The sequence below is a fragment of the Elephas maximus genome, chromosome 2 (assembly GCF_024166365.1).
Source record: "Elephas maximus indicus isolate mEleMax1 chromosome 2, mEleMax1 primary haplotype, whole genome shotgun sequence".
Classification (NCBI taxonomy): Eukaryota; Metazoa; Chordata; class Mammalia; order Proboscidea; family Elephantidae; genus Elephas; species Elephas maximus.
The window spans coordinates 186,365,061-186,387,864 of record NC_064820.1 but is presented as its reverse complement, the minus strand read 5'-3'; the positions used below and the strand labels follow the sequence as shown (position 1 = coordinate 186,387,864).

Genomic DNA, 22,804 nt, shown 5'->3' with positions numbered 1-22,804 from the left:
ATCATCTCAGTGGCACCTGGTTTGGTTTTTGGTTTTTAATCTTTACAGGAGCAGATCGCCAGGTCCTTTCTCCTGCGGAGCTGCTGGTGAGTTCCAACTGCCGACCTTTCTGTAAGAAGCTGAGCACTTAACCATTGTGCCACCAGGGCTCCTGTCCTGAATTCAGAGTACCTTCATTATCCAAAGCTAGGCCAACTCATCTTACAGAAGAAAAGCCTTCCCAACAACCATCTGCCAGCGGAAAACAAGAAGGTTTTCTCCCACTCCCTCTCCTTGCCTGCAAGATCACTTTAAAAGCTCAAGGTCATCTTAGTTAGAGATGTCCAAGCAGTAATCCAGCTAAATTAGATTATAAGCATCTGAAGGTTTTTATGAAAAATAAAAATATAGATATAGCTAAGAGAAGATGAGGTTTAACTAATTCGTGTTATTTAACAGAACAAGTTGTATCATAAAGGGGGGATTAAAAGATAAAAATGGATAGGAGGGAAAATCAAATTTTAATGAGTTGCCATCTTTATTTGATTTAACTAAATTTCCTCTGTTGTAGAAAATATTAACACTTTTGAGGGAGTCATTTATGTGTATCCACACAGTTTGATACCTGACTGCTTTCTTTTATGTAATTACATTGTGTTACAAATGAATATAAACTACTCTTTGAAGTTAAAGACTCCCATCTTTATATCGAGCTCCTTGGGAAGCTGTAAGCAAGGCACACTATTGAAAAATTAACCAAAAATTATGGGCAGAAACACCAGAAAGGGTGTCATGGGCTAGAAAGCAGCAATAGCTCATGTGGGTAAAAAGGTAGTTGAGGTTGACAGTGTTAGGGGACTCTGGAGGCTGAAGACACTGAAGACACCTTAGTAATTAGTACTCTACCATGTATCAGGCCACTCCCGGTCACCTCCCCACCAGATCACTCACTTTCTCTAAGTTGTTTTTCAGACCCTTCAGAGAGCCCTAGAAGAGTCCAGATCTAACCGCTTCAGAGTGGCCTGACATGTGCAGAGCAGACCATGATGACCACAAACGACCCTGGGCTGCCACACATGCTCAATAACGCACGAGAACTTACTTCAAGAAACCAGAAGACTCATGCCAAGGAACCAAAATCACCAGAAATGCATCATCGATAATAGATGAGCCCATTTCAAAAGCGTTTGGTCCATTGGCCACTTCCGTGAGAGTCTTAGCCCCACCTTGTAATAAATAGTCAGTAGAAACTATGAATATGTAAAACCTCTGATCCTGTCTACCGTTTCCCTCCACCCCTAAATGAATACATATAAGTATAAATTGTACATTGCTCTCGAAGAGGGGAACTCAATCTGCGGTTGATACCTCTGGGTTCCTGGTTGCTAGCCTGCCAAATAAACTCTTTCTTCCTTTCAAAGACAGTGTTTGAGAGTCTGGCTTCTTGCACTCTGGACTTGGCCCATTGGTCCAGTTTCGACTGCTCCTCAGACCCATCCCCACTGCAAACCACTCTATGTTGCCCCTGCTGCCGCAGCAATACTCACACAGAGCGGGCTGGTACACACTAGGTGCTCAATAAATGTTTCTCGAGTAAATGAACATAGTTGTCATTGCTCAGCTGGAACCAGACAGAGGAGGTGTGGAGCCCAGACATGGCACAGATGAGACATACGTGGATTTCCTACGTTTCTAGTGCCCCTTTTCCTGGAGCTAAGATTTCCGGGTGGCATAAACCGTTTGCCCTGGACTACTAATCTAAAATTTGGTGGTTCGAACTCACCCAGTGACGTTTCAGAAGAAACGTCTGGGAATCTGCTTCCGTAAAGATGACAGCCAAGAAAACCTGATGGAGTGCAGTTCTACTCTGTAACTCATGGGGTCGCTGTGAGTCAGAATTGTCTTGATGGCAATGGGTTTTGGTTGGTTGCCAGAGCTGGAAGTTGGATCCTAACGGGACTCTTTCTGTATCTTGCTCCCTGTATTCTCTCTTTTCCCTTCTCTAAGGAATAGAAGCCAGGTGTCCCCATGGGCAACTCCTGGAACAGGGAAACAGGAGGAGAGGCACAGAAGATCTGGGCTAACACAGGAGGTTTAGTTTTGGGTTCTTCCATAGCTTTGCAGGGTTGTATGTTATTTCTACCACTCTCTAAACTGCTCACGCAGTGAAGGCAGATTTGGGGAACAATGGAAAAGGCCTAAAGATGGGGTGTTAATTATTTTTAATCTAACACTTAAGAGCATCAAGCACTGCGCTAAGTGCTTCACAAGATCTCACTTAGTCCTCACGATAGTAGGACACAGGTAATATTATCCCCAATTTACAGATGGGAGAAACTGAGGCTTATTGAAGATTGGGCTCAAACATATCGAAGATCATGGACATGGCAAGGGACCCATCATGAGTCGGAGCCAACTTCACGGCAACTCACAAAAACAATGACATTGGAGATAAATAACTTGCCAAAAGTCATCCAATTTGTAAGCGATGGAGGCTTGGATTTGAAGCCAAGCCTGTTGGATTTCAAAGCCCATGCGTTTAATCCCTTTGCTCCTCATTTCCATGCTTGTCCTGCCTCCCAATGCAAAATACCTACTGTAACAATGGGTGTTAACAGTTACAAGTTAGCAAAAGGAAGGTTTTGCATTTCAGAAACAATTTGGGAGCCGTTGAGAGTTTAGAGTGGATATTGATATGTATTATGTGTTCCAAACTGCTGAATTCTGGGTATACTATTTTCTGTGCTAGGCTTCTTCTTGATATGATAACATTTCCTGTATTAGGCCCCCAGAGAACAGGTCTGTAAGTGAACGGATACAGATCTTTCTTGGCTCCATTAAATGGAAATAAAAAGTTAAATCAGTTCATATTCAAAGCATGGTGAGAAGTGGATAGCACCATGCTTAAGGGACCCAGCTTGACTTGCCCGTATTCCCTGGATTAATCGGAAAGAACTAGTTTCTCTCACCTCCTTCAATATCTTCAATCTGTTTCCCTATTCACAGGAATTGCAATCATCAGTGACATTTAGGCTTCCTGTGCTCACACACCTAACGGAACGGAGAGAAACAATCTCATTGCCCTGTTGCCAGAGCGCTCGCTCTCTGCAAAGCGGAGGCCACTGCTTTGAGCTTCCCGTCATTAAGGAGAGTGCGTCTCAGATGCAGCAGCCTGATCAGTGATCAACACTCGCTAACTTGTTGGAATAAAAGCAGGTTCAGATGTTTCCTCTGTGCTTGTGAGGTGGTTGTTTTATAATCTTTGGGGGCTCCCCACCCCCTGGCATTCGTTTTTAGACAACTAGACAAAGCTGTCTGGCAATCCCTCTTGAAGTTCAAGTGTAATTTTAAAAATAAAGAAATGCAATTCTCACTTATCAGAGCCAATCACTCTGCTTACAGCTTTAGACAGATGACCCTTCAGGGTAAGATCTAACCAACTTCATTGTGAAGTTGCTGCTGTGGCTAAAGTTGGAATTTGTGGTCCAGGATTTCTCAGCTTTTTAAATTCCTCCTGGACAGCAAACACTTATGGGGGGATGGTGCGAACCTTTAAGGCATTCGACAGCGAACTGAAAGGTAGGAGGTTCAAGCCTACCCAGAGGCACCTTGAAAGAAAGGCCTGCTGATCTACTTTTCTGAAAAATCGGCCACTGAAAATACTACGGAGCGTAGTTCTACTCCGAAACACAATGGGGTTGCCTTGTGTCAAATCAACAGCAACTGGTTTTTTGTCTCTAGAAGACTGGTTAAACTCTCCCTTCTCTGAGGTCTGCCAGGATGTAGCTTTTGTGATACATAGTTTGAGCCACGTGGTGCTGGGTCTCAAGCTTGACTAGAGGAAGCCCTGCCAGAAACTGGTTGGACCCTGCAGTCTAGGGGCTAGGTAAGCGATTCCCTCTCCATTTCTCCTGTCACACGGTGGGAGATCACAGGGCTCTTTCATTTGCAGTTGAGCTGGTTGAAAATGGAGGCAGCCTTTAACCTACATGTGGAGGAATAAACAGATTTTCTTACAGAGCTGGTTGTCCAAATATAGGAGTCCTGATTGCATCTAAGCAGGGATTCAGAGACTGGCTGTGTTGGGTGAAATTGTAAGCATCTCCTATCACGCCCAGAGCCCTGGTGGTGCAGTACTTAGGAGGAGCTTGGCTGCTAACCAAGAGGTCCGCAGTTTGCATCCGCCAGCCACTCCTGGGAAATCCAATGGAGCAGTTCTACTCTGTCCTATAGGGTCTCTATGAGTCAGATTCCACTCGATGACAATGGGTTTATTGTCCCCAGGTCTGTGGAAGGTGTCTGAGGGTGGGAGGAAGAGACGAAACAAAAGAACACTATGGGGTCTATTCCACAGGCCAGCCCTGGGGCTGTTATGGGGAGAGGGGTAACAGGTAAAGAAAAAAAAAATAAAGGCCTGTTTTCTCAAAGGAATGTGTGATGCAGTCCTGCTACTGTGGGTTCCAGGTGACAAAGTTCCACAGCATGGAAGGTGTATAAGCACACCAGGACGTCGGTAGTGTGGGCACTAAAAAGCCCAGGTTAGGCGTGGGAGACCACAGCCCTGGCATGGATGCTGGTCGTAGGGGATGTGCTACAGGGTTCCCCTTGAGCGGATTTTGTAGGCAATGAGCTTCAATCAGGGGACCAAGCTTGAAGAATCTGGATGGACAAAACATGAACATGTGAGACACCCCTGGAATCATCTAGAAATATTTGGAGTGAGAGTAGGGAGTGAGCTTCGCAGTGGGGACTAGCGATGAAATTAGAGAGGTGATGTTAATGGATCCTTATTTGTGAGATAGATTTGTAGGACTTGGGGCAATTTGGGTTCTATGAGTGTTAGAATAACCCATGAAGAGCAGAAGTGTGCCCCTGTTCTATATTGTAAACATCTTGGTCGCCTGCTACTCTCATTTTGACTGTTATCCCAGCTCACTTGGAAAAGGATGGTAAACCTCTGCTGAGTTAATCTCTTCATTTGACCCTTGTTGGCCAAGAGGTATCAACCACATCTTCAAGGATCTGGGAATGGAAGAAGAATAATGCCACCACGGACCATGGAATGAGGTAATTTGTTACGAATTCCATGGAGACAGCCATAAGCAAAGACTGGTCTAGCTTCCTAAGGATCTTAATAATCAAAAAACTCTGGCTGGTAGCTTTTAATTACTTTGCGGATGTTGTATCATATCACTAAGGACCAAATAAGCCTCTCCCTTACTGATTACAATGAAAACACGTTTTTAAAAAACAAACACTTTACTTAAAACTGGGGATATTTTTTTAATTAGGGGAGAGATTAACTAAATGCATTTTCTCTTGTAATTTAATCCATTCTAATTATCCTGAGAATGTTTATGATGGAATACTGAAATTTCTCCTAGCAGCTATTTTGTCTGTGTGTATGTGTTTTTTCCTTTATTGCCCATGAAGAGAAAAGCTCAGAAATGCCAATGACATGGCGGCATTCTGTGTGCTGATTATAATGACTCATAGAAGTGCATGACAAAAAGGATAAGGACACAGCAATATGCCCACCTTCGTTTGGCAGGTCTTCAAAATGCTGGCACCCTATTTACCAAAGGCAGAAAGGCAAGCCTTTTAGAAAGGGGTCATGAAATCAAGTGCTTTGAAGGAAGAGAGTTGGTACAAGATTGAACTCCATCAGGCAGGCAACTTGGGAGGAAATGCAAAATCTGTTTCTTGCGTGAACATCTGGGATACGCTGCGTAGCTCCTAATAAGCCAGGAGATGAGCCAAGGAATTACAAAGAATCCCTAGGATGTTACACGTGGGTCATGCTCCAAGGAGCCAAGCAACTGCAGCATGAGAAGAATGAGGGTAATCGAGAAGTGCATAGGGCTGAGTGCAGACAGAGCATCAGTGAGAATTTTGATTCTCCAAAATGTATGTGTGCTTCTTGGCTGAGTCAGAGTTGAATCTCCTGGGTTCTTCCTCCATGCACAGAAACAACAACAACAAAAATCCATTGGATTGGGTTGATTCTGACTCATGCTGACCCTGTTTGTTATGAAGTAGACCTGCTCCATAGGGTTTTCTCAGCTGTAATCTTTTTGTAAGCAGATCTCCAGGCCTTTCTTCTGTGGTACCACTGGGTGGGTTCGAACTGCCAACCTTCAGTTTAGTAGCTGAGCGTAAACTGTTTGCGCCTACCCAGGGCCAGTACAAATATAATATTGGAATCCAGAGTCATGAAGGAAGGATGAGGCGTAAGGAAAAGAGAGGCAAGGACAGTGTGTTCTATGAGACACCGAGCAGGCAGCATCCTCAAATTGGGAAATGCCAGATTCCATCTTAAAGGAGAATAGTGTCCTTTGAAACTCTTCAAGAATATGTCTGTGGTCCCTAGTTTGAGAAATGCTGACTAAAAAAAAAAAAAAACTAAAGTTTTATTTTATTCAGTAATTACAGAATTTCAAAATAACACTTCAAATGAAAGTTTTTTTTCTTTTGAACTGTACTTATTATAAAAATGAAACTCAGAATTAAATACAAATTCTCATAGACCACTTGGCTCTGCCAGAATATAGCCAATATGCCTAGTTTGAGAAACTTTGAGGTAAAGTAGTCAACCCCGATTTCACAATAAGGCTCTGTTAACAAAAGGATGGAGTCCATTGGTGGTGCAAGGGCTGATAACCAAAAGGCTGGAGGTTTGAGTCTACCTAGAGGTACCTAGGAAGAAAGGCCTGGTGATCTAAAATCAGCCATCGAGAACCTTATGGAGCACAGTTCTACTCTGAACACACTTGGGGTTGCCATGAGTTGGCATCAACTGGACAGTAACTTTTTTTTTTTCTTAAACATAAGACAATTTAGAAATTTGACCCCACATAGAATCTGGGTTGTTCAGTAAAATAAACAGGTTCAATTCCAGGTAAGAGCAGCAGTTTATGTTTCTTTGTAAGACCCAGCAAATTCAGGGTTGTGGAAAAAGCCTTAGCTTGGGAAATGGATAGTAAAAAAAACCCAGTAGGTAGGTGTTATTTTTGACGTGCTACTAACTGCTTGATGGACTGGAGGCAGATGTATGAAAGGGAGGTTGAAGGTGACAGAAATGTCTTAATGAGAAGTTTATTTTGAAGATCCTCCCTGTCCTTTAATTTATTTCACATTGGTACTAGATAATGGTGGTGGTGGTGGTAGTGATGATGATATTAACCCACCAGCTCACATTTATTTGGCTCTTACTTTAGGGTAGGTACTGTGCCAAGCACTCTACATACAACCCAATGGAATAGAGACTATTTGGTATTGCCATTTTACAAAGAAACAGAGACCCACAGAGGTCAGGAAACTTGCCAGGATTTGATCTCAGGTAGACTGACACGAGAGACTGTGCTCTTAAGCACTTTGTTATCATGTTTGCACTGCCCTGAATTCAAATGAAGTGAATGTAGAAGTTGAAGCTTTACTTTAAGAGCATTTCTTTTTACTAAAAAATACAAGAATAAATGAATAAAGTGGGGCCTGATTACTCAATCTCTGCAAAGAACTTTTTCAATGCACAAAAGGATTTCCTAAGGAAACCAGATATAAATTGGAGCTGCAGCGAGCAGATAAACAAACAAGCTAACAAAAAAGCAGGATTCACTACTTTCAATAATTCAACAATGTATCACCTGGCCAACTCTGCGCTGTATCTATCTCTTCAACGCAAAGTCTTTAGTGCATACTATGGGAGCCCACACTGACCGCCACTTAGAGAAGAGAGAAAGGCTTGATTGAATGGTCCGTTCATATGATTTTGTATCATAAGTAAAAAAAATTCTGGAAATGGACAGGTCCTTAGAGATCATCTCATTCAAGCATGCTCTAAATTCAATCACATACTGCATTCGTGATATTTGCAATATCTGGACTGTTATTTACTTAATATTTTTCTTTAAATTTACTCAGGTCTAACATCGTTACCTACTTTAGCCATATCCCTAAGCAATAATACCTGTAGAATCAAGAGTTTTGATGTGCTAGTTATCTTCCCTACTACTTATTTTTAAAAACGCTACATAGCTATTCAATAAAACATCTTTGTACACCAACAAAACCATCTCGTGTTTGTGTACCGCACTCTGGAAAGCAATTATGTGGTCTGTAATTTTGCCCTGTGAAGAAACTGAGGCCAGGAAGACTGGGCAACTTGTCCAAAGGTACACAGAATGTTCTAGACAGGGTCAAGCTAGAACACAGATCTCTCCTTTCCTTGGCCAATCCATTCTTCATGACACCACAACGACACAGATAGCACATGATAAGAAAGGTGTCTATCACAAATATCTAGGGGGTCTTAGCTTTTTCGGGCTCTCTTTGTTGTAGCTTTCCTCTTAGTGCATATTGTGGGATCCTAGAATGTAGGCAGAAAGGGACTTTGACTCTGTGTAAAAGCTCAGGTGACAGAGCACTCCCTATCTACTAGGGCAGCCATCCCATTTTTTTCAATAGCTCTTACTCTTACACGTTTTCCTTTCTTTTGAGTCTAGAATCTTCCTCATCAAATGCTCATCTATAAGTTTCTGTCCCAAGTGTTCTGAACTCTTTTGAGTTCTTTGCTCTTGTAAAGTCAGTAACACCTCACATCAAGCTATTTACTTGTGGGATCTGGCCCTGTCACCGTGGGGACATTAACCAGTTGCTCTGAAACATTAAGAAGATGGTACAGAGAAGATCCCAAGTCACTGCCTCCCCACAGAGCTGAAACATTATCAAGAATTCTTTCCCCTCTTCTTTTTTGATGGGAGCTAAGGATATGGACAAATATTAATAAATTACATAGGCAGCAAACACAAAACAGATTTCCATTGAAACCACAGAATGGTTGAGACATAAAGGGAGCGATTTGCGTCTATCTTGCCTATTTTCCAAGGGATAGTAGGTGCCTCTGTTCAACACTGAGGACAAGAAAGCAAGCACTTCCAGTGATGGGAATCTCACTACTTGTAAAGCAGTTCTTTAATTTCATTTTTTGCAATAAGTTGACAATGTGTTCCTGTAACTTGCACTTTCCAGTCCTTGTTCTGGATTTGGGTAAGAAACCTTGGGCAGTCTGATATAGCCCAGAGACAACTTGGGGACACGTGGTGATTCCTGATATGCAGTGACAAGGTTCATGTTGGTCAAACTGTGTGTTGGAGAGAGAAAACAACAACAACAAAACAATGTAATATCTATTGCAGTCTGCTGAAAGTCCATAATCCTTAGCAGTGAAAGGCAGTACTTCAGGCTTTCACTTCAAAAAGACAGAGCTCCTAGGATAGGCTACAAGAGCCTCTGGAAGACTAGGGTAACTAACCAATCAGAGAATTAGCTGCTTTCACAGACCTTGGTGGTAAGAATGGCCCCATGGTGGCTAATTCCATCTCAACTTGATCTCATTGTAGGGTCATGAAAGCGCAAATGTTCAAGGACAATAGCAGCTACAAGTTTCCATCATGGAGAATGAAACCGGAATGAAACACAGGAGCAGCTGTAGACAGTCTGAAGCTGGTTAATTTTTACAGTCGCTTTCTTCCCAACCTGTTTCCCGTAGTCCCTAAGCTCTCTCCCTCTTGGACTCTGACCCTGCCTACTTCTGATTACAATCACTTAATCAGCACATCAGATTGTCGCACGGCTGGTTCCACCTTGGGTAAAGATTCATTTTCCTTATTAACATCGCAAGAACTGATTTCTTTCCCCAATCAATTAAAGAGGAAAAATAGGAGGGTCCCAGTGTGACTGAGGGAAAAGAAAACTGTTATGACTTGTGACACATGGGCAGGTCACTCAGCCTCACAAGGTCCTAGTGATCAGGTCTTCGTGACTCTGAAACAGAGTTGGCAGGCAGGTCAGGATTGCATAGTCAAAAGAGACAGGTTGGAATAACCATCACAGATATTGCTTGGGTATCAAACAGTTCACCCAGGATGGGGAAGTACCTAGTCTTGGAGGATTTAGTCTGTGGGTGTGTTAGTTTGTATTATTCGGAGTAGTCGTCCGGGCAGCCCACTAGATGCCATGGAGTCAATTCTGACTCATGGCGTCCCCGCTGTGTGTCAGGGTAGAACAGTGCTCCATAAGGTTTTCAAATGCTGATTCTTTTTCAGAAGTAGATCACCAGGCCCTTCACCTCTGGGTGAACTTGAACCTCTAACTTTTCTGATAGCAGCTGAACATGGACTGTTTGCACCGCTCAAAGACTTTGAGCAACTACATTCAGGAGATAGTCACAATCGTCAATTAGCATCTAGCTTCTCTCCATGCATTCCCTGACAATGTGAACGTTGTCTCTCCCTGTATTTTGCCCAGCTATCTGCTCACAAAACATGCTGGAGTCAACTCCATCACTTCATAGTGTAAGAGACGCATATCAGAGTTCACTATAGTTGATAGTGATTTTGACCTAATAAAATTTATATTGGTTCCTTCATGCCCTGTTGTGTGAAAGCCTTTAGGGGGCCTTCTGAAGTTAAATTCTCAGTATTAATAATGGGTGGTGGCGGTGGGTGATAGGAGCAATAACCCATTTTAGGATTGTGTTTAAAGACTAAAACTCTTCTAACCACACAATGTATGTTCTGATTTATTCATAAGCGTAAACTGCAGCTTATCCTCACGATGCTAATACATTTCAAATATAAACACGCGTTTTGGTTGATCTGGACTCAAACCATATTTCTTAGCTTTGCAATTTTGTAGATATTGGTCATACTTTGTATTTCACTTGATAAAAACCCACTGTGGTTGAGTTGATTGTGACTCACAGTGACCTTATAGGACAGAGCAGAACTGCCCCATAGGGTTTTCAAGGAGTGACTGGTGGATTTGAACTGCTGACCTCTTAGTTAGCAGCCAAACGCTTAAACCAAGGCACCACCAGGTTTCCACTTAACTTGTTAGGAAGAGGTAATTCATAAATCATTGCTTGGTAGAATCGAGTCTGATAAATTAACTGTTAACACTGGAATGTTATAACTTACATTTGATTCTGTAGTAACAAGCGCTACATTTCCAAATATTAATAATTTGGTTGGAAATTACAGAAATGCTTTTGACCAAACGTGGATAGATCCTGCTGCTTCTACTTGACTGTGCTTTAGAAGTCTGTGCTTTTATTCTCATTTTTTTTTCTTTCCTTCTATTTATCTTTTTTCTTCCTTCAGTAAAATAAATGCAGTCCACGGTACTGATGTGAATTGTTTGGTTGACTATTTGCAATGACCCTGAGAAAACTGCCTCACTCTACAAGACCTTCTGAAAATATGCCACAGACTACCCAAGTACCCAACGCTAACCCCCCACTTCTCTGCCTTACCCCAAGTCTCCCAAGGCATTGTTTGCAGACATGGTGCCATTTCATTCTTATTTATTTTCTATTTTCAAAATACAGCATTTGAGGCTCTACTTGGAAAGGACCAAAGTGCCTCCCTTTCCTTTCTGACTGCCAGTATCCCCGAGGAGGAGGACCGATTCTGGGCTTGTAAATTGTGGCATTTACTTAAAATAAATGGACAGGTGCATCTGCTCAAAAGAAAAGACGAAAACGCCATGCAACAGCTCTGGGGCCAGAGGTTGAAAAGCAAAGGAAGCAATTATGCATGTACGGACACTTCTCTAGTTTTTGAAAGGCAAATCTTACCAGCCAATGTATAGTTGGCTTTTTTTGAGAAAAGCCTAATGAACCAATGAATGTAACTCTGAGGTGCTGGCACATACACTACTAATAAAACCACAGAGTCCAAATTTCTCACAAGAAAGGGCTTTAGTGATAGAGATCTTTATCACTTACATAGCCCAGACTCATAAAGGAGATCGGAGTTCTGAATAAGAGGCTTTCCTGGACCTCTTCATTTGGGGAGCTTTACTTGCCATATGAATTCGCACTTTGTCTATGTCTCTCAAGAACTCATGTGTGTCAGCTCATGGAAATGTGAAATCTGAACTGAACACGTCAAATAGCAGAAACAAATTTTTCAATTCATCGGACCCACAGGGTTAAAACCAAACCCGTTGCCGTCGAGTCGAATGCGACTCAGAGCTAAATATCCCCTGTGTTCTCTTGCTGGCCATATCCTCACTTTTGTCTACTGAGGCCAGAGTTTTGGTCTTCCATTTTGATTTCAAAGGACCTGGACACTCACCTAGTGCTTTCTCTTCTCTTCAACTCTGTAATATCTAGCCCTTCTTCCTTTCTCCCTGATACCCTTCAAGCCACAATTGGTATTCTTTTCCCAGTGGGGATATTCACCTGTCTTTCTTTTCTCCTCTCTCTCCATCAAGACTTATGCAACTCTCTAATTCAGGGGTCAGCAAACGTCTTCTGTAAAAGGCCAGAAAACAGGTGGCTCTGTTGGTCCTGCTGTCTCTGTGGTGACTATTTAATGCTGCGATGTAGCGAGGAAGCAGATAATACCTCAACGAATGGGTGTGGCTGTGCTTGAGTCACACTTTATGAAAAGGGAAATGGAATTTCATATAATTTTCATGTGTCACAAAATGTTTTTCTTTTTCAATCCTTAAAAATATGAAAACTATTCTTAGCTCATGGGTTGAACAAGAGCAGGAGGCAGGCCAGATTTCATCCATAGGCTGTAGTTTGCTGACCCCTGCTCTACACCATCTGGGCTGCACTCTTGTCAGCTATTTCCAGAGTGAAGACAGGTTGGAGATACGAGAGAGCCAGCAGGCTTCATAGTGGGAGCACTGGCCCCCCTGGCAGATGTGGAAGGGGAGAGCAAAGGGGAGGAGAGCTGGATTGTGTGAACTGAGAGAAGGTAGGATGGCCCATCTAAAGGCTGTCGATTGACAAGAGCTTTATGGGCGTCAACAGGGGTATGGGGTCTTTATATAAATCACACTGGCCATGCAGAAGTACATCACGGGGAACATCCCTGAGGAGCTGAAGCTATCCTTAAGAATTTCAAGCTCTCTTGGTATTGGGCTGTGCACATCTCTCCCTTGAAAGTCTCCTGAATTATCCCTCAGACTCTGCAAGGAACTGGAGATGAAAGCAGCTGCAAGGGCAGGGGATAGGGAGCAAGGATCTGGAGTGTCATCGAGAGACTGCAAAAACAATTCACTGCCACTGACTGTCCCGGCAGGGTCCCAGTGCTGTGGTTGTGGCCCTAATTTACACACTGCGCCTCGGATGCCCAATCAGATGGAATGTGGGAATCTAACGCAGAGTCTGCTTTATCTCCGCTTAGCCATCAAAATGAACAGCATGGGAAACTGAGTCTGACCTCTTGGGCAAGCTCCTGACCCTGTTTCTTCCCCAGCTCTTGCCCGGCCCTGAGCAAGCTCCTGGTCCCCCATCTCTCCCTCCAGGTGGTTGATCCATGGCTGGGGATTTGGGGCTAGGACAGAGGGGAGGGCTCCCAGCTTCGTGGCTGGAATCAAAGGCAACTTCAATGAGGCAAGTCAGTGGTTTGGTTTGAAACCATGCTAAGGGTTTCTATGTAGGCAACTGGGTAAGCCAGCTTGGCACGAAGTGAACCTTAGGCTGGTGCTACTTAAACTATAACAAAACCTGGAGAAAAAATGATGCGTAGGTTGGCAACTTCATAATTCAAACTGGGAGATGTGGAGACCCAAAAAGTATGGGTACCCACATCCTCAGTTCAAGGGCTCATTTGGTACTTTCAATTCAATAAAATACTGTCCCACCCCACACCACAAAAACAATGAAAAACAAACTTCAGAGCTATTACTTCTTAACACAGAAAATGCTCTTTAAACAACATTCTTGGTCAAGAAGCTGATATAGGGAGGTGGGAGCTGGCTGAGACAGCATGAGATGGGACCAGAGGAGAGGCCATTGGGTGGGGATGGTGGTGATGGGAAGGGACAGGAGCCCAAGGGGAATCCTGGGGACAGCAAGAGGATGGCCAAACCCATTTCGGTGGAATGTAGCTACCCAAGAAAGCTGGGAGTCCTGCCTGCATCTAAGCTGATCTAAAATGAATGGGCTTGCGTGGTTGCCAGCAAGCAGGGATCCAACGAGCCAGCCAGCTGGCAGTGTCTTTGAAAATGGATTTGCAGACCACAGTAATTTGGGGTGCTTAAAACCTCCAGGTCCTGACCATTTCCCATGCATGTGCATTTCCATCCCCCTAAGACCGACCAGTCGTTCAGATATATGTGTGTGTATATATATATATGTATATACACACACACACATATATATATACACATATACGTACATGTACATTATCTGGTCAAGTCCCTTTGCTCCCAACCTGGAATTCTGGAAAGAAGGGAAAGCCTTTTGGAAACAGCCAGGGACCTGGCTTTTCCTGCCCTATCCCCTGGGAGATTTGGAGAGGCAGCAGGAATGTTGGAGAGCACTGTGTCCCTGAAGGAACAGCCGGTGGCAATGCACGACCATCACTATCGATCTACGATTTATGAAAATAAAGCAATATGTGCCTGTTTCGGTGCCTGCCGTTTGCCTACCAATGGTGCAGTGTTCACCATTCCAGCCCTCTCGGCATTCACATTTCCCATCTTTACAGGTCCCGTGCTCAATGCAGCGGGGGTGGCACACGCGCTGGTCACACGCTGCGCCTGTCCAGCCCTCTTCACAGCGGCAGGCTCCCCCGATGCAGACGCCGTGAGTGCCACAGTCTACTGAGCACACTTCTGGAAGAAAAACAATGATTATAGCTCAACACTGCAGCTGACGAAACTCTCCGAGGGAGGCCAGACCACACTCAGGGCTTGGGCCCCTGGAGCAGGCCCCACAGCCCGGCAGCTATGTCCTCTCAGGAAGCTTGTCTCTCCGCTGGCTGCGTATGAATTCATCATCATCATCATCATTTTTGCGGAGCAGTGGCTCTCAAAGTGTGGCCCCAGGACTGGCAGCACCAACTTCGCCTGGGAAATTGTTAGAACGCAAGCTCTGTGTCCCGCTTGGACCCATGTTAAGAAACCTGGTGGTGGGGCTCAGCAATTTGTTTGACCAAGTCTTCCAGCTGTTCTGGAAGCTCATAAGAGTGTTGAGAACCACTGTTCTAGGGCTTAAGACCATCCCAGGAGGAGCTCAGATGGTGGCCATCCAGTTTGGCAGGGCTAACTGGGAGGAACCCACCCAAAAAGATGCCTTATGAATCCTAACTGCCTGGCCAGCTGGGAGTTTTTTGCCCCTTGAAAGCCTGAACTGACCAAAGGCCAGCAGGCCAGCTGTGGACCCCACAGCTCTGTCCCTGTGATGACTGAAGACCCACCCACTGCCCAGATCGGCACCTTGGTGGCAATGATGACCACTATCACAGTGCTGCATTTACACAGCCTCTTTCTCAAAGGAGCTCAAAGTCTTTTGTGGTTTGGGGAGGAGACAGACAGACAGATATTCACTCTCTGGTGTTCCAGACCTCTCACTCGAGGACAAGCACGTGCCAGACACTCATGCTTACAACAGTCCACTGAGGGAGGCATGGCTCATCATGCCAGGGCAGGGGGACCAGACCAGGATGGTTTGTGACTCACACAAAGTCACACAGCACGTCTGTAGCACAACTGGGACTTGGATTTAGGACCACCCCCATCCTGCTTAGAGCTTTGCCTGGACCACCAATTTAGAGTTGAAGCCGGAATTGTGTGGGCTGAGAAGACATCACAAAATAGCCCATCTGAACTGCTTCTTTTTTCTTTTTTGGGGATGAAATATTCATTTCTTTCCCATTGTAGGCAAAGCTTCACATATACTTCCCTTCCTGATTGCCATGGCAATCTGACAGCTGTCTCGCTACCCAGAGGAAGGGGGCGGAATGACGATCGCGTGCCTGAATCGGCACTTGTCAGTGTGAATGGAACTGGGCTCGGGAAGTTTGGGGCTGGCTTGAACTGTTGAACTGTTCCATTTTAAGGTCACTTGGGAGGGAAGAAACACACCCTTAATTTTAGGAAAATAAAGTGTACAGCGCAACTTCATTATTTTCCTGTCACTGGAGCATTGTGGAGCTTTATAACACGTTCGCACAGCACCCCGAGGGAGCCTCTTTTCGGTTTTATCAGACGTTCTTCCCCCATTTGTTGGGGACTGAATTGTTCTGTTTTGTTTTCAGTACCTTTAGGGACTGTACCTAAGAACCCCTATAATGCCAATGGAAGCATTACTCCCAGTCTTTCATGCATTTGTGGTGATGGAACCAGCAAGACACAAGGACCTACATTTTTTTTGTTCTCAAAGATCACAGGTTCCATGACTGAGAAGATAGTAAGAAAGGCATTATGAAGTAGACGAAAGTCCCCTGACCCCAAGTTAAGTGTGAAGAGTGGATCCCCATCCATCTGGGCTCATGGAAGGAACACAGGGGATGAGTATTAGGAAAAGTGAGGAGAAAACCTCTTGGCTTACCAACGGAGCAGTCGGGACCCATCCAGTTGGGATCGCAGCTGCAGAGGCCAGTGTCAGGGAGGTAAGTGCCATGCCCACTGCACTGGTCTGGGCACTGGACCCTGGCCAGCTCACAGTTGAGACCACCCCAGCCAGGGCTGCAGAGGCACTCTCCGTTCACACAGACTCCATGGCTGGAGCAGGTAGGATCCAAGCAATCAACTAGAAAACACAAATGGGAAAAGGTATTGGTCACTCATGGGGCCTGGGCCATGACACACAGGCTTACTGCTGGACAGACCAGTGGTTTGCCAATTCCTATCCACTTGGAGCCCTGGTGGCTCAGTGGTTAAGAGCTAGGGCTGGTAACCAAAAGGTTGGCTGTTCAAATCCATCAGCCGCTCCTTGGAAACACCATGGGGCAGTTCTAATCTGTCCTATAGGGTCACTATGAGTTGGAATTGGCTTTTTGGTTGTGTGAGCGAATGGAATAGCCCAGGTGATACATACATATATGGTCCCTTGAAGAACACCTAAAAGAAGTAAAAGGCTTATTTGTCAAAATACTGAATCTCAAACTTGAAAAGAATGCAAGAAGAAAAGAAGGGATTTTCCAAGGAGAATTAGGAAGTGTCAGATATAGAGGTGTACTGGGTAGATACAGAGGTATCTTTCAACCTTTAGAATTCTGTGAGAGAAAGAACTGGAGATCTGCTCCCATAAATATTAAACTAAAAACCCATTGCCATCGAGTCAATTCTGACTCATAGCTACCCTATAAGACAGAGTAGAACTTCCCCAGAGGGTTTCCAAGGCTGTAATCTTTACCAAAGCAGACTACCACATCTTTCTTCCATGGAGCTGCTGGTGGGTTCGAATTGTAGACCTTTCAGTTAGCAGCTGAGTGCTGTGCCCCAAGGGCTCCTTTCCCCAAAGATTACAGCCTGGATAACCCTATGGGGCAGTTCCATCCTGCCATATGGAGTCCCTATGAGTAGAAATTGACGGTACAGCACCTAACAACAGCAACTTGTAAATATTAGTACCTCGATTAAACCATATCTGAGTTTCTAAGACTGGAACATGAATACCTGTTATGTCTTTACTTGTATCACCAACCCAATTACCTCCCACGGTAAGAGAGAAAAGTAGAGGCTCATTCTAACTTCATTAATACTTGACTTCAAGAGGTAACAAAAGATTAAAAAGAAACTCATAAATGAGTCACTTTCCTAATTAAGTTTCACTTAAGGTTAAGTCTAAAATTAGTTTTTATTTTTGGAGCACACACCTACTTGAAGGAGTTAGTAAGTGTGAAGGATAGAAGTAAAGTTGGACGTAGACGTAATCCTTCATGTAGGTAATCTTGAGTGAACTGGATGGGCTAGTGTCTTTGGCCATGGAAATGGCCATCTGCCAAATGGATGGGTTAATGGGCACATTCCAGTCATTGTTGCTTCTGCCTGTTTTGTGGTCTGTTTGGCCATCTTAACAATCAAAGTGGATACACATCCAATGGGTAACTTGAAGGTTAAAATCAGTTGTCATTCATAGTGACCCCATTATATTAGAGTAGAACTATGCTCTATAAAGTTTTCAGTGGCTGACTTTTCAGAAGTAGATCACTAGGGCTTTTTTCCAAGGTGCCTCTGGTTGAGCTCGAACTTCCAACCTTTTGACTAGCAGCTGAGTGTGTTAATCGTTTGTTTGCACCATCCAAGGACTCCAAACTTGAAGATTACTACTCTGGAATCCATTCAAAGTGAAGAGTGAGATGAAACAGGTCAGTTTTGAAAGAGAGGAATTTTTGCATGAGAATGGGATCCCAAACCTTGGACACCCATCCAGTCCAATGATTAGAGGAAGACCAACTTCCTTAGGTATTCCTAGGAAATTATGGCGTGGCACTTGGAGAAGTGGGCTTTGCAAAACGTGGAGTCTGAAAGGGAGCACTGCTCCTGTAGAGGGCTTGGATGTTGTCTGGTAGCTCAGAGACGTGTGTAGGTCTCATCACCACATTGGATGGACAAAGACACATTTCCCCCATTTTCACCGTTCTGAAATGAGGTTTGTTGGCCTGGATTAAAGCATTTGCTTCTTCCATCACCTAGGGAGCACAGCAGGCCTGAGACTACTCCAACTCCTTTTCTTGATTTTTTTTGTTTGGATCACACTGATAATGTAATTCAGTTCCTTGTGTGTGTGTGCATGCCATTTTGTGGTTCAAATTTTTAGAGAAGATTTTGTTTTCTCCCCTCTGCCAAATGCCAAGATGGACACATGAAGATGTTTTGGTCTTCAAATTATTTACCATTAACACAGAGGTGGTGACCCCTTGGAGTCCCAGCTTTTTGTAGTGTCTCCTATCACCCTCCCCATGTTAAGTGTCTTTTTCCATTCTTATGGTACACAAAAATAATGGCATGTTTTAAAATTGATGATATATTGGCTCTGATGAAATGTGACATTATTTAGATTATCCAAGCCACAAACTAGTCCTAGGGGACTTCAGACTGGAGGAACATGGATTTATTAAAAGTTACAATATTCCATGACATTTCCCTTGAGGCAGGAAATACGAATTTCCAGTGTTAAGAGATATTTCTTAGGATCTCATTCAGATATTCTCAGAAAGATATTATTTACACAGTTTAATTCAAAACTGTTTGAGCCATGGGAAAGCAGAAGCTGTCGATGATTTTTTTCCCTTTTTTTATAAATCTGGAAAACGCTCTCAGAAAGGTAAATTTTTTAGGTGCTTTTATTATTACTTGGGATGTTTATGATGACGTGACTTGTTGTGGTTACAATCGCTTTAATGTTAAAATTCGTTGTCTTGGGGAATGTAGCTCCTGATGATAGAAACGCTTTCTGATGCCCTCAGATTTGTTGTATTCAGGGCGGTGAATACCGAAAGGTTCAAGCACGTGGCATACATTTACAAAGAGACTGTGCAATGCTTTCGGTGTCTCACGCCTCGCAGAGTGAAGGGAATATGGTAGGTGTTCGATATACAATTGGTAGGAGAATGAATGACAGGCTGAGACTTTGCTCCGAGCAACTGTCGTTAGTGGAACACACTTCCCTAGGAAGGACTGACAAGAAAGGAGAATCATGCTAACAGCGACTTTACCTTTGGAAAGAATGCTACGCAATTTAAGATCCGCAAAACATGAACACTTTCATTCGGAACCAGTCATGTTTACATTCTTCTAAGAAGAGAAAATCCTGAAGTTCTAGTTTTTTACTCTGTCCCCATTTCTAATATCACAAAATCAAAATATAGACAGAAATATCTGGTATGCTACGTGCCTCAAAAATGATTCTCCATCTATAAATAGCCATTTAAAATGTCTGGCGAGATGCCAATAGTAAGGAACTTTCAAAAAATATATCTTAAGTTTTTCCCTAAAAAGATGAAATAATAAAAAGTAATATACCAAAAAGAAAATTATATTTTTCTTCCAGATAAATTAGCTCTCTTTGCTATTCTGAATTATAGTATGGAGGAAGGAGGAAAATCCACCGAGATTTATTAGCCCACTACTAGAATGTCATCAAAAGGACCATTTATTGTATCTAGAAATATGAGCTACCCCTTTCTCTGGCCAGTGATACCAGTAAATATGCCCTCAGTGGCATATAATTATAGCAGCTGATGGAATAACTAAATTCCGACTTTAAGAGGCGCAGTTTCGCTATGAATTTTAAATTTGGTTCCAATTCCATGAGATGGTCTTGCAGCCACCTCCTTAGAGTCTTTAGCAGGCAGGAGGGACCATGGCATTTTACGAAGCTTTATAAATAGAAACGGTGTTATACTTAAAAGGGGGACAGTGGCCTTTACTAGCTAAGTACCATGTGCCTTGAAACGCCAGCCCCCCTGGCAGCTGAGATCATTAGAACTCATTTAGTCTTGGGCCCTCTGTAGGTTTGCCAAAAAAGGGTTGTGAATGCAATTTCTATCCCTAAGGATAAAAAAGGAGGTCAAGGAGTTTTACAAACAATATGTACTATAAACCCCTGAAGAACCATGAATTACATTTATGAAGTTAAATGTCATGAAAAATGACTCAGCCATGAAACTGACATGAAAACATGGCTGACTTAAACTAATATGCCAATTCTTCTCTCATCACCTTCCCACTCCCCCAGAGATCATTGAACGAAGCCTTGCAAATAGGTCCTTTTACTTTCTTGTGCAAATTTGTTAGTAGTACAACAATGTTTATGCAGCAAAAATGTAGGATGGCAACTATTGATTTCGTGGCCCTGGCCATTTCAGGTAAATTGTTTGAACATGATGACTATGATGAATATCAGAAATAAAAAAGCTAAATAGAAGAAAAACTGCTGATCCAGACTTTCTGATTCCATTTCTTATTTTGAAAACAGCCTATGAATCACTTCGGTTCATTCTTTTTGGGTAGAAGAAATCAATAGAGGAGGCTTCATCCTTTCATAGTGATCCACGTGGTGTGCTTGTTTTACTGGATGGCTAATTCATTGTGAAAATTTAAGTAAGACTGGTGGGGATGCTAAAAGAGTTGAGGAACAACTAAAAATTCCACTCATACTGATGTGAACCGTCTTTACTAGAGGGAAAAAAACTCTCAGACTGGCAATGCCATTGCTCTAGCACTTTCCTCTCTCCCAATGATGTACGCAAAAGGTCATTTTAACCTTTCTTGTCATATTATTGGCCTCTCCCATGTTTTCAGCAAAAGCAGCTTTGCCTCCTGCAATCCATTTATCTTTAAGAACGTCAACCTTTCAAGCAGGGTTATTAAATCAGTGTTTCCTCCATACCAACTCCCAACTTGGATTTATGATGCAGACATAGGGAGGTTACCTTTCATAATGGAGGAAAAATATATACAGAGTTGAGCAAGTGAAGAGCTGGAGGTCAGACTTCTGGGCCCCGTTAAGGGCATCACCACTGATACATTGAAAAATCTTAGTAGAATAATGTCATGGAAGCTGACTCTTTGTCGTCATAGTTCTAAAAACTATAACCAGTTGCCCTTAAGTTGGCTCTGACTCATGGCGACCCCATTTGTGTCAGAGTAGAACTGTGCTCCATCGGGTTGCCAATGGCTGATTTTTTAGAAGTAGATTGCCAGGCCTTTCTTTTTATTGTGTCTAGGAATATGACACAATAAAATTATATTGTGCCTTTGAGTGGGCTTGAACCTCCAACCTTTCGGTTAGCAGCAAGCCTGTTAACAGTTTGTTCCACTCAGAGGCTCCCTAAAAACTATGAAATAGGAGATTTCACAAGGAAAGCATATGTGTGTACATCTAGGGATAAGCCCCTGTCATTCTTTTGTGGTGAGGGCTGTAGTGACCACTTATTTTTTACACAGGTCGGAGATCCATAAGCTAATAGGATGGGAAAAGGGATTCACTAGTATCTACTGTGCAGTATAGAACTGGAGGTACCACCTCATCAGTAGGAGGGACCCAGCCTGTGGTCAGTTTGGCCATGAGGAGCTGAGAGAGAACACTAGCACAGGGCTTCCAACAGGCTCGTTTCTGTTCAGACATCCTGGGGGGTCACTTTGAGCTGTCTCACATAGAGCACACTGGGCTTTTTGCCTTAGTTTTTTGGGCAGGTTGAGACTTCTTTCTCCACTGGGAACATGGTAGAGAAGGGCTGTTTGAGTCACATGGGGACATTTCACTGTGAGATGGACTTAGTGGCAGGTGCTTGGATGGACGGCAGGGATGGAGTTAATTAATTCAAAGACTGGATGGTGGGCGACAGGCTGAGGGTGCCTGGGTTCCTCCCCTCCTACCAACTGTGGTTGATTCTTTGTATGGTGGAAGAAATAATGAACAACTAGAGATCATGTTCTGTAAGGGCACAGATGTGGGAGCGGAAGGTTGACAGAATTTTGGCTGAGTTCCCCTTGCCCTATGGATACCACAACCTGGTCCCAACACCCAGGTATAGCAAATTACTCTTTTGCAAGAACTAACTAGAGTAACTAGGACTAGTTACAGCTGGTTTTGGAACACGTCCAGAGAGGTATTCTTCTTCTCTGTCTCCTGCACTCCCTCCCCATGTCACCCTCTCTTAACTGCCAAGTCTGATATCTGGCTGTATTTAGTAAGGCTGGATTCAGTTTCTTCCATCCCCTGGATTTTACCTATGTGTGCTTTATACCACTTACATGCGTGCTATTTGTTGTTGTTAGCTGCTGTCCAGTTGACCTCTGACTTGTGGTGACCCCATGCACAAAGGAACAAAACCCTGATTGGCTGTGGATCAGACCACTGTGATCCCCTGTAGTGAGCTCCTAAGCACCCCCAGCCCTCTGGCTGCACCCCCACCCTCCTCTATCTGACTGTGGTTGTAGGAAGCCAGGAGCAGTTTCCCTACACTGTGTCTCTAAGTGATATGGATACCTATAGTCTTTCCAGCCTGACTGCTTTCTACTGATATTAATTTTTGCTAAAATATTTACACAGGCATATACAGGTCTCAGA

At 43.5% G+C, this 22,804-nt stretch overlaps 1 protein-coding gene across 4 annotated transcripts in view; it reads right to left on the bottom strand.

Annotated features, from left to right (window-relative positions):
• Positions 1-22,804, bottom strand: part of TENM2 (teneurin transmembrane protein 2) — a 1,384,955-nt gene that overhangs the window by 135,498 nt on the left and 1,226,653 nt on the right. For 3 of the 4 annotated variants that reach the window (XM_049874280.1, XM_049874279.1, XM_049874281.1), the window contains 2 exons: positions 16,334-16,534; positions 14,404-14,616 (listed from right to left, as the gene is read on the bottom strand). In XM_049874280.1, the coding sequence (XP_049730237.1) occupies positions 14,404-14,616; positions 16,334-16,534 (414 nt within the window). The remainder of the gene's footprint in view (positions 1-14,403; positions 14,617-16,333; positions 16,535-22,804) is intronic. The other variant, XM_049874278.1, reaches the window with a different exon arrangement.